A 13,013-nucleotide genomic window follows, 5' to 3' on the forward strand; every position below is an offset into this window, starting at 1 on the left:
CACACTCCCTTAAAAAAAGAAATATTTATTGGATGGTCTTAAAAAGGCTCCCTAGGGAGTGCCTAGGGGCAGGGGTGCCATCCTCTGTGCCCAGCCCTGCCGGAGAGCCAGCCAGGCTGCATGCTGGGCTGTACCTGTGCTCGTGAGGGCAACACCTGCAGCTCGAGCAGGGAGCAGCAGCTCTGCCGCCTTTCCCGCGGGACTGCCTGCAGCCCCCAAGGAGCCAAAGCAGGCGTCCGGGCACTGACACTATCCAAACAGCTTCCTGTGGCTCTGGCTCTAGTCAGCGATGTGTGCCAGCACCCGCCTTCTGCCAGGCACTTGGGCCAACGTGAGCTGTGGTGGCGGAGCAGGTCCCCTGTGCCCTCCCCTGTCTGTGGGGAGGGACCTCTGCAGCACCCGGGCTCCAGATGGCCAGGAGTGGCTTCAGATGGCCAGGAGCGGCGCACGCTGTTTGGTCACGCAGGGAGGCAGGTCCCAGCTCAGGCCCGTCCCGTGGGGCAGGTGAGGAGAGGGCAGCAGGACGCGGGTCAGCCAGTGCCTGTGGGGAGAGGAATGAGGCCACAGCAAAAAGCTGAAGTCTCGGCGCTTCTCAGCTCTGCAGAGCCAAGCCAGGGCTATGAGCCCATGTCCCTCAGCTGCCACGATGGCCCAGCTCTTCAGCTGGGACTATCTTGGCAAAGAGGTACTGGGTAGGTCAGAGCTTGCCACAGGGCAGGGCTGAGGAGCCACAAGGCAGCTGATGCCCAGGTTCTCTGTGCCTTGCAGAGCACAGAGCAGCACGCAGCGTGGGATGCTCACTGTCTTCCTCTGCCCCAGTTGCTCAAGGGGAGCACCAGTGTCCCAGCACCCCTGCTACCACCTTCCTGGGCAGGGTCTGCCCCAGGGCTTTACCTTGGCACATCCACACCCAGGAAGACCTTCCAGTTATCCCAGCCACCGTAACTGTAGGGGTTCCTGAAGACCTGCAGGCCAGAGAGATGCACATCACGTCTGGCTCTGCCCTGGGCAGCTCCCCCGCTCTGTGGGCTATGCTCACCTTGCCTTTCTTCTGCAGTCTCTGCCTCTCCTTCTTGTTGATGTGCCGCTCGATGCTGGTTTCCCCGCGGGTGATGAGGGCAGCGTGCCACAGCGTGAGGGCGCCCAGGGCCAATGCAACCGAGCTGGGGACAGAAGGGACAGTGGGTTGCACGCAGGCCTTCCTTCCCTAGTACCACAACTGCCAGGCACTGAGGCCGCCTCTCTGGACCTGGAGCGGGACTTTCTACAAGGGCACATAGCAGTAGGATGAGGGGCAATGGTTTCAAACTGGAAGAGGGTAGATCTAGACTAGATATTAGGAAGAAATTTTTGACTCTGAGGGTGGTGAGGCACTGGAACAGGTTGCCCAGGGAAGTTGTCAATGCCCCATCCCTGGAGGTGTTCAAGGCCAGGCTGGATGGGGCTTTGAGCAGCCTGGTCTAGTGGGAGGTGTCCCTGCCCATGGCAGGGGGCTTGGAACTAGATGATCTTTAAGGTGCCTTCCAACTCTAACCATTCTATGACCCACAACTGCGTAGGTGGGTCAGCTCATCTAATCCCCTGTGACAGAGAGCCGAAGTCCCTCCTCAGGGGCCGAAGAGCTGGCAGGGCAGGGACACCTGTGCTAAAGCAAGCTAGCCTAGCCCTGGGGGGGTAGAGACTGAGCTTCCCCCAGCACCCTTGCTCCCAGCCCCTGGGCCCCCTTACCTGCACAGGACCCAGAGGTAGACCACGCTCTTGTGGAAAGCTCGCTGGTGGAAGGAGAAGGTGGGCGGCGGGGTCTGGTAGTACGTCTGAAAAAGGACCAGAGAGGGAGGCAGAATTACTGAAGCTGCTTTATAGCTTAGAGTCAGACAGGGGGACTGCTGCACCCCTCACTGATGCAGAGCTTGGACAGCTAGAAAGGACCGTGCCTAGAACCAACACAACAGCCAGGGTGATGGGGAGGCAGCCTGAGACAGCCACGAGACAGACAGACACCTGAGAGCGGGCACACGGGTGAGAAGCAGTGGGCTGGAGGTAAAGGGGCAGGGAGCAGCCGTGGGACTGGTCAGGACACCACACCGCAGCTGATGCTCATGGTGAGATGTGTACGCACTGCTGCAGCTTCCCCAGGAGAGCATGGCCTGAGCAGCACGTGCCAAGCAGCTGCCACCAGCCAAAGCCTCTGGAAGCTGGGTGCGCAGGGAAGCAGACCCCAAGCTGTTGGAGGCAGTGCCCGTAGCAGAGCTGCCCGGCCAGCCCCAGCTCTCTGACACGAGATGAACACGGGGGCTGGTTCTGGCTGTAGGGTGCTCCTTGAGAGCCAGGCCCCAAGCAGGACCCAGCCTGCAGGGCAGCTCTGCTCCACACTGCTTGGAGCAGCTGGCGGGCAGCGATGTCCCACCTGGTTGGCAGCCACCTCCAGTCTCTCCTTCTCAAGCAGTTTCATTCTCTAGGGGGATGGAAAACAGGGCACCAGTTACGTGTCTCAGAGGAGGGGGCCCTTCCCCCTCCCCCCCCGCAGGACCAGGGCAGCTGGGGGCCTCGCAGGAGGAGGGAGAGGGGAAGCGAAGTCACTACAAGGCCAGTGCTGGCCCAGCCTTCTTCTGCAAGCTCAGCCCGGGGAGCCCAGGCAACCTCAGTGCACGGCAGGGCGAGAGCTGGAGCCTGCCTGCTCACCTCGATGGCTGCGTAGGCGTCCCGGAACATCTCCCAGCCGCTGATGCTACAGTAGATGCAGCCCATGGTCATGAACAGGCAGAAGGAGAAGAAGTAGCGATGGTTGTAGTGTCCCACACAGTTGTTTAGCCAGGCTGCCTCTGGAGTTAAAGGTATGTAACCATGACAGACCACGGGTCCAAACCCACCCCAGGGACCAGGGCAGTCTTCCGGGCCCGGCCCCCAGCAACCCCTCCCTGTGCCGGCTGAGCCGGGAGAGCAGTACGGAGGGCAGGGTGAGAAGAGGGAAGCAGAGCCAGCTCTACCCCCCTGAGGACAGTGCCACGGGTTAGTACTGCAGAAGGATACGGCAGTGGTGGTCCATCTTCAGCACACACCTGGGAGGGAGGAGAGCATTGCCAATGTCAGTGCAAGCACCGTGTTTGGGAGGGGGCAGGCAGCCCCCCCAGCCCTGCGGGCTGTGTGAGAGATGAGGCAAGAAGCCGGCAGAGCAGAGGGGAAGGGACCCTGGTCTCGCAGCATGGCAGGGGGCAAGGAGAGGAGTGCCGGAGGGTGCCCCCAGTGCAGTGGGGCAGAGGGAGGGAGCCCTACCTGTTACAGATGCTGCAGTGGTGGGTGCGAGCTGGCTTGGGGGCAATACATTTCCTGCAGATGGAGACGCCGGTGAGATCGTCCTTGGCCTGCACACAGGTCAGAAGAGATTGGTGCACCCAAGCCCTGCAGCCGTCCCCTGCTCCCCACAGTCCTCACCTCCCCTGTGACCCCCCACCTCCCCTCCTTGCACTGCCCAGCCTAGCTGCCCTGATCTGGAGGAGGCATCCTGCAATGATGCCACCAGGCTGATTCAGCTGTCCCCAGTGCCCAGCTGGGAGAGGCTGCACTGCCGGTCGGTGCCTCACCTGCGGTGGGTGCCCGGGTGAGGTGGTGATGGCCATGTAGTAGTGGAAGACAATCATGATGAGGTTCCAGTGTCCGTAGGCGAGGTGCCAGCAGATCCAGGCGGGTGTGTAGGTCTGCAGGATGAGGGGCAGCAGGCAGATGTACACAATGGCCACAATGGAGCTCGTCAGCCCGATCACCAGTGCCACAAACACCTACAGGAAAGGGGCCTGGGTCACCAGAGCAGGCAGCACCTGCCCCTCGCTGCCTGGGCAGAGGTACAGGCAGGATAAAGCCACAGGAAAACAAGCTGAACCACAGGCTGAGGTCCCCACTCCCTTCCTGCCTAGAGCACAGGCAGCCCTGAGACTCAGTTGTCCCGGCAGCACACTCACCCCAGCCCCCAGAGCCAGGTGTCCCCTGCCCAGTGAGGGTACTCACCACACCGAACCACCGGGTGACGTGGTCCACCAGCCAGTAGACGGGTTCAAAGAGGGAGTCAAGCACCACGTCGCCGTTGGTGAAGGAGTTGTAGAGCAACGAGTGGAGGCAGAGGTGCCCGTACTGCCACAGCTGCTCCGCCTGCCGCACCAGCTTAAACCGCCGCCGCCGGCCCAGCCGCAGGCACTTGAGGAGCAGGCGCATCACCGCTGCAAACATCCGCTGCCGGCTCCTCATCCCTGCCATGCCACGCCTAGGGAGAAGAGGAGCTCAGTGTGGGCTGGCTGTCCCTCAGGAAGGGTCTCCCCTCCAAGATGTGCTGATACCAGTTGTGCAGCTCCCTGCACCAACTCTGCCAGATGCCTGCCTGCACAGCAGGGCTGGGACCTCTCCTTCGCCCTCCACAAGGATGCAGAGCAAGGGGAGCTGAGCCCAGACTCCTGGAGGCCATGTGGCCACTGTCGCTGGGACAGCTCTGCATGGAGCAGGGGGCACAGGCGCTCTCTGGTCCCATCTCGTCTTTCCCGGCAGGGAGGGGGCCGGGGGAGCGACACGGAGAGTCTGACTCAGAGGAAACCAGAGAAGACATAAGCATCCTGGATGCTGGGCCAGTTCCAGGCATGATCCCAGACACAGACCTTCCCAACAGGTACAGGGGAACCCACAGAAGATGCATGTGGAGGAGCCGGGCCAGGATTACCCCTCCTCCCCTAGTCCCTTCTCCTCACTCCCAAAAACTGGGGCCTGGATACTTCCCCTCACCTCAACCTCTGGACCAACCTGCAGAGGCCACCCTGCACCTTTCCCAACCTTACAGCCCCACTCTCAAAGTCCCAACACTTCCTCCTTCCCTTCGCCTGGATTCACCTCAGACAATTCCACACACCAGCGAAGGAGCAGCCCGGGGCAGCCCCAGGCTCCCCTGCCTGCTGAGTGCCTCATCCCACCCAAGAGCTGCACTGGGAGTGAGGAGGAACCCGAGCCGTCCCAGCAGCTGGGAAAATGATCTGCAGGGCTGGGGCCCCCAGGCCTCCGTGCAGGCAGTGCCCATCAATATTAAGAAGCGAGGCTGCCCCGGGGTCCTGCCAGGGCACGTTCTGAGCTGGGGCCAAGCGCTCGCCTCGGCACGGTGCCAGGCAGCGGTGCCACACCACAGAGTCCCTCCAGTGGGGACCGGCTCCCTGTGCTGCTGTACCCACTGCACAGCCCTCACGCAGCAGCAGGGAGGGTAAAGGCAGGAGCTGCAGCATCTGGATGGGCTGGCCAAAGTGCCAGGGGTTCCCCTCTGCCCTGCCAGATGAGCGTGGGGCTGATCTGAAGGCTAGGAGCAGCTGGACACAAGGAGACCAGACGCAACAGTCCACCCGTCACAGGCATGGCTCCTGCCCACGTGTCCTGCACCTTGGCAAGGGGAAGGTGGGATATGCAAACCCCAGTGCCACCCCCTTCCCCACATTTCCCCTTCGCTCTGCCAAGGGTTTTTCTCTGAAACACATCAGGTACGAAGCAGAATAACAACTTCCTGCTGTGCAGCCTTTGGGTGGCACCCGTCCCCATGCTGTCAGTGTGGTCAGAGACAAAATGCTGCAGCCAGCAGCAAGTCTTGGGGTCATCTCCAAACACAGAGCACCTCCCCACCCAGCTGGCTCTCCCCTCCCTGAGGCTGCCAGCTCTGATCAAAGAGGCTTCCTCGCCTATGACAGCTGGCGGCTGCTGAGCCAGGAGCCAACAGGGCAGGCAGCGAGCCTGTCCATGCTGCCTGGAACAGGGCAGGACCCCCTCTGCCCCCAGGCACCTGCCTGCAGGCAGCAGCACAGCCACAGGGATGAGGTTCCAGCAGAGCCACGCACCCTCCCTGGCCCAGTCAGGCACTGGGGCTCCAGCCCTCACGCAGCCCACAGCCCTCCCACAGCCCAGCGGGGCACTGAGCCCATGGGGATGGGACGGGACAGCAACCGCCAGCACAGCCAAGACCACAGGCAACATCATGGCAGGGGGGAACCTTAGATTTGGCCCTGCCACAGCCAGAGCCCTGCTCCTGCCAGGCCCCAGTCACCCAGATTCAGCCCTGTGACACCCTCCAGTGACGCCCGGCTCGACAATGCCCAGCTCACCAGTTCAGTAGCACCCAGTTCCACAGCACCAAGACACCCTCTGCCACCCAGCCCCATCAAACAAAGGCTGCCCATACCAACAGCAAAAAGCCCTCAGCCCCCACTGCACCCAGACCCGTAACACCCGGGATCCCCAGCCTCACAGCACCCCCAGCCCCTCCAAGCCCACAGCATCCCCCCCAGTCATTGCCACCCGGCCCCATAGCACCCCCAGGACCACAGCACCCCCAGCCTCTCCAGCCCCACAGAATCCCCCCATCGCCTCCCAGCCTCTCCAGCCCCACAGAATCCCCCCATCGCCTCCCAGCCTCTCCAGTCCCACAGCAGCCCTCCAGTCTCTCCAGCCCCACAGCATCCCCCCATCGCCTCCCAGCCTCTCCAGCCCCACAGCATCCCCCCATCGCCTCCCAGCCCCTCCAGCCCCACACTATGCCCCCATCACCCCCCAGCCCCTCGAGGCCCACAGCATCCCCCCCATCGCCTCCCAGCCCCACAGCACCCCCAACCCCATGGCGGTCCACGGTCCATCCCAAGCCCACGACACCCCGCAGCAACAGCCCCGTCCTCCCGCGCCGCCGACCTGCCGCCCGCACCCCGCCGCCCGCCGCCTCCATGCCCGGCGTCCCGCCGCCCTCACGGCCCCCACGGGCAGTGCCCGCCGCCCCGCGCACTGCGCCTGCGCGCCGCCCGCGCAGAGTATGCCGGGAAGCGCCCCCCGCTGGCGCTGGACTACAACTCCCAGCAGGCAGCGCGCCCACACTCCGCCCCGGGTAGGGAAGAACCAATTGTCGTACTGCTTACAGCGCGGCCTGGCTGCCGGGGACCAATAGGATGAGGGCTTTCTGCGAGCGTACTCCTAGCAGCGAAGATGGCGCCTCCCGCTCGGTACTGCGTCCCCGGTGAGTGAGGGGAGGAGGTGGCGGCGGGGTGGCCGAGGAGAAGCGGGGGTTTCCCGGGGTAGGGGAAAGAGTGGCCCGGGCGCGGAGTATGGGAGGGGCTGGCCCGGAGCCGAGGGAGGGGGGGTTGCCCCGGGGGGTGCGGGAAAGGGCCGACCCGGGGCCGTGGGGCGCTGCCCCGCCGCGTTGGGCCGGCCGGGAGCGGAGCCCGGGAGCCCTGAAGCGGGATGGGGACGTCGGGCGCCCTGGCAGCTTCAGCCCCCGTGTTTTAGGCGAGCGGCTGTGCAGCGCGGAGGAGGCCACGGCTGGCAGCGGGACGTACACCCGGCACGGCTTCATCTTCTCCTCGCTGGCCGGCTGCCTGGAGAAGAGGAGCGAGGACAGCGGGGTGAGGACGGACGTGGCGCGCACTGCCCTTCCCCGGGGCCGGCTGCCGGGCGCTGGGGCTGTGCAGCCCCTTCCCGGTGGGGGAACTGGGCTCCGATGGTGCCCGCTGTGATCCTGCAGCAGGCCGTGCCCCGAGCTGACCCTCCCCTCTGCTGCCCCGCAGCTGCCCGTCGTGTCGGTGGTGAGAGATGCCGAGTCCCAGCTCCTGCCCGACGTGGGGGCTGTGGTGACATGCAAGGTAAGGCACGCGGGTGCACCAGGATCTATGGCAGACTTCTCAGCCTTTGTGTTCTCTGCCCCCGCTGACCTTTCTCCCCGTGCGTGTGTGGGGTGTGACGAGCTGATGAGGAGGCCGTTGATACTCTCCACACGACTCCCAGCAGGGCAGAGCAGCCCCGTGGTCCTTTGGGTCCCTCGCTCACAAAGCCGCCAAATATCAGCATGGGGGACACCTGCTCTCGACATTGCCTGCCCTTGCTGCCTTCCCCGGGCTGGGGTGGGCCGAGGGGGAGGTTTTCCTTTGCTCTCCCTTCCAGAACTCTTTTTGAGGCAGGGTGTGGGAAGGGCAGTGCCTGGGGCAGCTCAGAGGAAGGGTGGCACGGAGCAGGGATTAGTTTTCTGATGGTGGGAGAGGGACTGGGGTCACAGCAGGTCTCGGCCTTTTTTGTGGGTCTTGAGTTGCACAAGTGTCATCTTCATCGCCTGGCTCACTGCCAGGTGTCCCACCTCTGCTGCCCCTTCTTTGGTGACAAGGAGGAGGCTGAGAGAGACATGAGCTCCCCGCATACAGCCCTGCCTGCACCTTGCCCTTTCCCTGCCCGGAGTGGGAAGCGCTGGGGTGTGAGCCGGGCTGTATTGGCACCGATTCCCCTTTTCCCCCGCGCAGGTTTGCAGCATTAATTCCCGCTTTGCCAAAGTGCACATCCTGTACGTCGGCTCCACGCCACTGAAGTCCACCTTCCGAGGGACCATACGGTAGGGAGAGGGCTGGATTGCCTGCAGGATGGGGTACCCAAGCGCCCCATCCTCAAGGGGGGGAGGAAGGCTTTTCTGGGTGGCACAGCCGGCTGCTCCGACAGGAGCTCTGCCCCAAGCACCGGGCAGGTGTCCAGCATGTCCTGGCGGGCACCCAGGGAGGCCGGGGCACCTCCTGCCGTGGGCTGGAGAGTTGCCTTCACTCAGATCCCTCCGTCTCCTTTTTCAGGAGAGAAGATATTCGAGCCACAGAGAAAGATAAGGTCAGTGAGGCGCTGCCAGTGACTCTGCTACCGCAGCCACCCCCGCTTTCTGCTGGTGGGGGACACTTGTCCCTCCTCTGACGAGCACCCCGACACACTGTGCGGTTTTGCTTCCTCTCTCCTGTGCAGGTAGAAGTGTACAAGAGTTTCCGCCCCGGTGACATAGTCCTGGCCAAAGTCGTATCCTTTCCCCTCGCACTGGGAGGACCCATGGGGGGCAGCAGTTTTGCTTGAGTCCCCTCAGGGAGACCTTTCCCTTAACTCCAGTCCAACCAGATCTCGCTGGGGGATGCACAGTCCAACTACCTGCTGAGCACGGCAGAGAACGAGCTGGGGGTGGTGGTGGCACGCAGCGAGGCAGGTAGGGCTTGGAGCGGTCTGCCTCATCCCTGCCGGAGGGGCAGCTGATGTGGCCTCCTCCCTTTCCACATGGAGGAGTGTGATTTTTGGGAAGGGGGCTCCCCTGATGGGTGGTGTCCCCAGGAGTGCAGATGGTGCCCATCAGCTGGTGTGAGATGCAGTGCCCGCGGACGCACACCAAGGACTTCCGAAAGGTGGCCCGTGTGCAGCCCCAGTTCCTGCAGACCTAGCAGGGACCCTGCGGGGCGAGGGACTGGGGGCTGCGGGGCCAGAGCCAGCCGCTGGGCTCCAGCCACCTCCACACATGCAAGAGGCCGGAGCAGCTGGACAGGCCTTCGTTGGCAGGATGGATTTTTCTATTTGTGGATAATAAATATTTTTTGAGAGCTCTGCGCTCTGCTGTTACAGCCCAGAGGGGAGGCTGGGGCTGCACACAGTCTGCTGGTCCGGTTCCTGTAGCGGGGCCGTGGAGGGGACAGCTTCCCCAGCGCTGCAGCTGGGAGGAAGCACATGTTCCCAGCCCACTGCTGGGGAAGGGGAACAGCCTTGGGGCTTGGCTACAGCGAGGCCAACGGCACAGAGCTCTGGTTTGCGGTTGGGTGGTGCTGGCTCCAGCCTCACCAGGCTCGTTTCCCCACATCCATATCAAGCACAGTTTGGCTCCCTGCACTGATAACGGGTGCAGGCTCTGGCTGTGCTCAGCCCCAGGGTGCCGCATCTCCTCTGGCCACATGTGCCCTGCCTCCCTCTGGGGACAGGGGTGTGCCACGCCCAGAGCCTTTAAAATCACGAATGGCAGGGCATCACCCTGCTGGCAGGGAGTGGGGAGCTGTGCTTTGCTTCCCCTGGAATGCCTTCTGCACCCCCACGACTGCGCCCAGCAGCCACTGCTGCCTCACACGCGTGTGACAGGAGCCCAGACGAGGTGCTGGGTGAGGCAGCGCAGGAGCACGTGAAAGAGAAAAGCACCAGTATCTCGTTACTGCGCATGACTTTATTGAACCGGAACAAGACAGCTGCTATGGTCGGACAGTTACACTGACCCCGTGCAAGCCCAGGCTCACAGTGCCGGCAGAGGGGAGGCCACAGCGACAGAGGCAGGTGGGATGGGGCACAACAGCACCTGCTTGACCAGCAGGACCAGGATGGGCTTTTTGGGGGAAGTATGTGGCAGACACAGACCTCCAGACAACAGGCTCCCTCCCTCGCCCTTGTCCAAAGGCAATAAATTAAAGCAGGAGCTGGCAGAGCTAGGTCCAGAGTTGCAGGTACCACCCTTGGGTGCTGTACTGCATGCACCAAAATACAACCCTTTCAGCGTCTACGCATCCCAATCCTTGTGCTGTGCACCCACGAGGGGATAGGGTATCCATCTTGGTCGCTGCCCGCACCCCGAGATGACTAGATCAAGCAACAAAACTACAGTAACCAGGTGACGAGAGCTGCTGGGGAAGCAAAGCAAAGGAGGAGCCGGGCACAAGGAGGGATCGCTCAGCGCGTCCCCCTGCAGACGGGGCCCAAGGGCTGGGATCTTGGCGCAGAGAGGTGTGTGGTTGCTGCCTGGCAGAGCCGGGGCTCCCCTTAACACCAGATTTCCGCACATGGCCCCTTGCCCCCAAGGCTGTCTGCAGAGGGGAGCCTGGTCCCGAGGGAACGGGCCTAATCCTGGGAAGCTGCTCCAGCTCCGCAGCTCCAAGTTCCTACGGCTGTGGGGGATGTGCACAGAGGGGTGGGGGATGGTGGGGGGCTCTACTATGTGCTAGCCTGCTGCCCGCCCTCACTTCTTGACCTTGCCCTGAGCAGCGACAGCCTCCATGGCCTTGCGCACCGTCTCCTCATCCCCCAGGAACTGCATGGGCTTGACAGGTTTCAGGTTCTTGTCCAGCTCGTAGACGATAGGGATCCCAGTGGGCAGGTTCAACTCCATGATGGCCTCTTCTGACATACCTACAAACACAGAGGTGATGTCACTCATGGCCCTACTCACACAGTGCCAGCCAAGGGAGCAGAGAGACTCCCATGATACCCCCCACAGGGCTGTCGTACCTTCCAGGTGCTTGACGATCCCACGCAGGCTATTGCCATGTGCAGCAATAAGGACTCGCTTTCCCTCTTTGATCTGAGGAACAATTTCCTCGTTCCAGAAAGGTAGAGCCCGGGCGATGGTGTCCTTCAGGCTCTCGCATGTCGGCAGCTGGTCCTCCGTTAGGTCAGCATAGCGACGGTCCTGGAGGAACAGCCACGCTCACGCAGCAGCCCAACGCAGCATGGGAAGGCAGCAGCATGGCCCCCCACCCCAAATTCTCTGCCTGGGGACATACTACGTGTAGGCAAAGCTGGGCTTGGAAGCAAGGAAGCACCTTTAAGGTTTGAGGCTGCAATCAGCCCAAGTCAAGCTGTGAGACCTTCCTGGGGAAAGCTGCACATTGCTTGCTCTGGGTGAAGAGACCAGAGCAAATATCCATGCATAGGTCATGGGACTAATGATTAACAGAGATGTCCCATCGTCCCACCCCACCCCTGGCTTTGAATCTGTCCATGCAGTGCCCAGAGGTCCAGGAGTTCAACTCCCCAGGGAGGGAGCAGAACAAACTCAGCCCAATGCCAGCCAGCACCATGCACAACAGTACTGTCTGCTGCAACAGAGGCACAGGAGACCTTGCAGAGAAAGCCAGGTCACACTGTAGGGACTTAAGATGACTTTTAGGAGCCTCCCAGCAAGGTGGATGAAGAACAATGGGTCTTACCTTGCTGATGGTGCTGTAGAAGGGGTGATCAGACTGCATGGGTGGCGGAGGGATGTCATATGAGCGCCTCCAGATCTTCACCTGCGCCTCGCCATGCTTTGCCGCCGTCTCAGCCTTATTCAAACCGGTGAGGGCCCCATAGTGCCTCTCATTCAGGCGCCAGGTTCGGATAACGGGTAACCACATCTGATCGATGGCATCCAGGACAGTCCAAAGGGTACGGATGGCTCGTTTCTGTACCGAGGTGAAGCAAATGTCGAACTCGTACCCGGCATCTGAAAAAAAAAACGGGGAAAAGGGGGTGGGGGGGGGCACCGGGGAGGTGAATGCTGGGCCTTACGCAACCGGTGAGGGGCCAAGGGCAGCGGCCTCACCGCGCCGGTACCGGTCGGGTCCCCGCCGCCGCCGGCCCGCCCTTAGGGCGAGACGGCGGGGACCCGACTGGTACCGGAGAACCCGCCCCGCCCCCCCCAGGTACCAGAGGCTCTCCCCTCGGTACTGGAGACCACCAGCCGGCACCGGAGTGCCCCAAAGCCCCCACACCACCCCCATCAGGCCCGAGGCGGCCGCACCCCCCTTCACGGCCAACCCCACTCCCCCGCTCCTTTTCACTGGTGACCGGTACCTCGTAGGGCCTCGCCGCCGCGCCGCGCCTCTTGCTGACCGGCGGGGCTGAGATCAGCATCGTACCACCCGCTGAAGCGGTTCTCCAGGTTCCAGGCGCTCTCGCCGTGGCGGACGAGGACAAGGCGGTAGGCGGCCATGGCGGAGGAGCGGAGCTGAGGGAGAGGCCGGGGCGCGCGTGCTCTACGCTCTCTCTCTCTCCTCACGCTGCTGCCGCGCGCGACTGACGCTACCGGCGCCGCCCCGCCCTTCGCCGCGCGGCACGGGAATGGCGCGCATGCGCAAAGCGGCCGGCGGGCGGAGGCGCACGTAGCGCATGGCGCGGCCGCGAAGGGCGGCGCGACCTTCAGGGCCGTGGCGTCACTGTGACATCATGCATACGCATTATACGTAATCACACCCGTTCCATGCGAGTGCGGCATCGGCAGTGCTTTCTCCCCCATGCAGCGAAATGTCAGACAGCCTCCCTTGCTGACAGCTGCCCCTAGGCCAACCAGGTCTCCCATCCAAACCCCAACCGCGCGCGACCCCGCTTAGCTTCCCCGACACCGCTCCCCACCCGCCCCGCTGTGGGGCGGCTAGTCCTGTGAGGGCAGCGGTGCCCTCACTCAAGATGGCGGCGGGCGCCGGAAGCGGAAAGGGAAA

At 63.1% G+C, this 13,013-nt stretch overlaps 3 protein-coding genes across 7 annotated transcripts; 1 reads left to right on the forward strand and 2 right to left on the reverse strand.

Moving 5' to 3' along the window:
• Positions 1–9: 9 nt before the first annotated feature.
• On the reverse strand, positions 10–6,790 carry ZDHHC16 (zDHHC palmitoyltransferase 16). 5 transcript variants are annotated; one of them, XM_074590171.1, is made up of 11 exons: positions 6,697–6,790; positions 4,003–4,255; positions 3,582–3,776; positions 3,274–3,362; positions 3,031–3,059; positions 2,683–2,816; positions 2,408–2,455; positions 1,729–1,814; positions 1,040–1,163; positions 895–965; positions 10–541 (listed from the first exon to the last, which is right to left on the reverse strand). In XM_074590171.1, the coding sequence occupies exons 2-11, from the start codon at positions 4,246–4,248 to the stop codon at positions 427–429; spliced, it is 1,137 nt and encodes a 378-aa protein (XP_074446272.1). In that variant the 5' UTR covers positions 4,249–4,255; positions 6,697–6,790; the 3' UTR covers positions 10–426. The 5 variants fall into 5 exon arrangements, with proteins under 5 accessions (XP_074446272.1, XP_074446273.1, XP_074446274.1 ...); XM_074590172.1 differs by having other exon boundaries at positions 6,710–6,782; XM_074590174.1 differs by having other exon boundaries at positions 403–541; positions 1,045–1,163; positions 6,697–6,784.
• A 137-nt stretch (positions 6,791–6,927) lies between these two features.
• Positions 6,928–9,383, forward strand: EXOSC1 (exosome component 1). The gene is made up of 8 exons (XM_074593107.1): positions 6,928–7,015; positions 7,285–7,400; positions 7,563–7,637; positions 8,286–8,374; positions 8,604–8,637; positions 8,767–8,817; positions 8,914–8,998; positions 9,121–9,383. The coding sequence occupies exons 1-8, from the start codon at positions 6,985–6,987 to the stop codon at positions 9,225–9,227; spliced, it is 588 nt and encodes a 195-aa protein (XP_074449208.1). The 5' UTR covers positions 6,928–6,984; the 3' UTR covers positions 9,228–9,383.
• A 588-nt stretch (positions 9,384–9,971) lies between these two features.
• On the reverse strand, positions 9,972–12,989 carry PGAM1 (phosphoglycerate mutase 1). The gene is made up of 4 exons (XM_074593106.1): positions 12,370–12,989; positions 11,745–12,019; positions 11,044–11,224; positions 9,972–10,944 (listed from the first exon to the last, which is right to left on the reverse strand). Exons 1-4 carry the CDS (start codon positions 12,506–12,508, stop codon positions 10,775–10,777), a joined length of 765 nt encoding a protein of 254 aa, XP_074449207.1. The 5' UTR covers positions 12,509–12,989; the 3' UTR covers positions 9,972–10,774.
• Positions 12,990–13,013: the final 24 nt, after the last annotated feature.

Source organism: Larus michahellis, chromosome 6, assembly GCF_964199755.1.
Source record: "Larus michahellis chromosome 6, bLarMic1.1, whole genome shotgun sequence".
Classification (NCBI taxonomy): domain Eukaryota; kingdom Metazoa; phylum Chordata; class Aves; order Charadriiformes; family Laridae; genus Larus; species Larus michahellis.

Coding starts and splice junctions, on each gene's coding strand:
- ZDHHC16 (XM_074590171.1), bottom strand. CDS start 4,248: ATGGCAGGGATGAGGAGCCGGCAGCGGATGTTTGCAGCGGTGATGCGC. Junction 3,060..3,273: donor CACTGCAGCATCTGTAACAG/GTAGGGCTCCCT, acceptor CCTCCCTCCCAG/GTGTGTGCTGAAGATGGACC. Junction 2,817..3,030: donor GAAGATGGACCACCACTGCC/GTATCCTTCTGC, acceptor CTCCAGAGGCAG/CCTGGCTAAACAACTGTGTG.
- EXOSC1 (XM_074593107.1), top strand. CDS start 6,985: ATGGCGCCTCCCGCTCGGTACTGCGTCCCCG. Junction 7,638..8,285: donor GGGCTGTGGTGACATGCAAG/GTAAGGCACGCG, acceptor TCCCCCGCGCAG/GTTTGCAGCATTAATTCCCG. Junction 8,818..8,913: donor ACATAGTCCTGGCCAAAGTC/GTATCCTTTCCC, acceptor CAGTCCAACCAG/ATCTCGCTGGGGGATGCACA.
- PGAM1 (XM_074593106.1), bottom strand. CDS start 12,508: ATGGCCGCCTACCGCCTTGTCCTCGTCCGCCACGGCGAGAGCGCCTGG. Junction 11,225..11,744: donor TCTACAGCACCATCAGCAAG/GTAAGACCCATT, acceptor CTGTTCCTCCAG/GACCGTCGCTATGCTGACCT. Junction 10,945..11,043: donor GATCGTCAAGCACCTGGAAG/GTACGACAGCCC, acceptor CTGTGTTTGTAG/GTATGTCAGAAGAGGCCATC.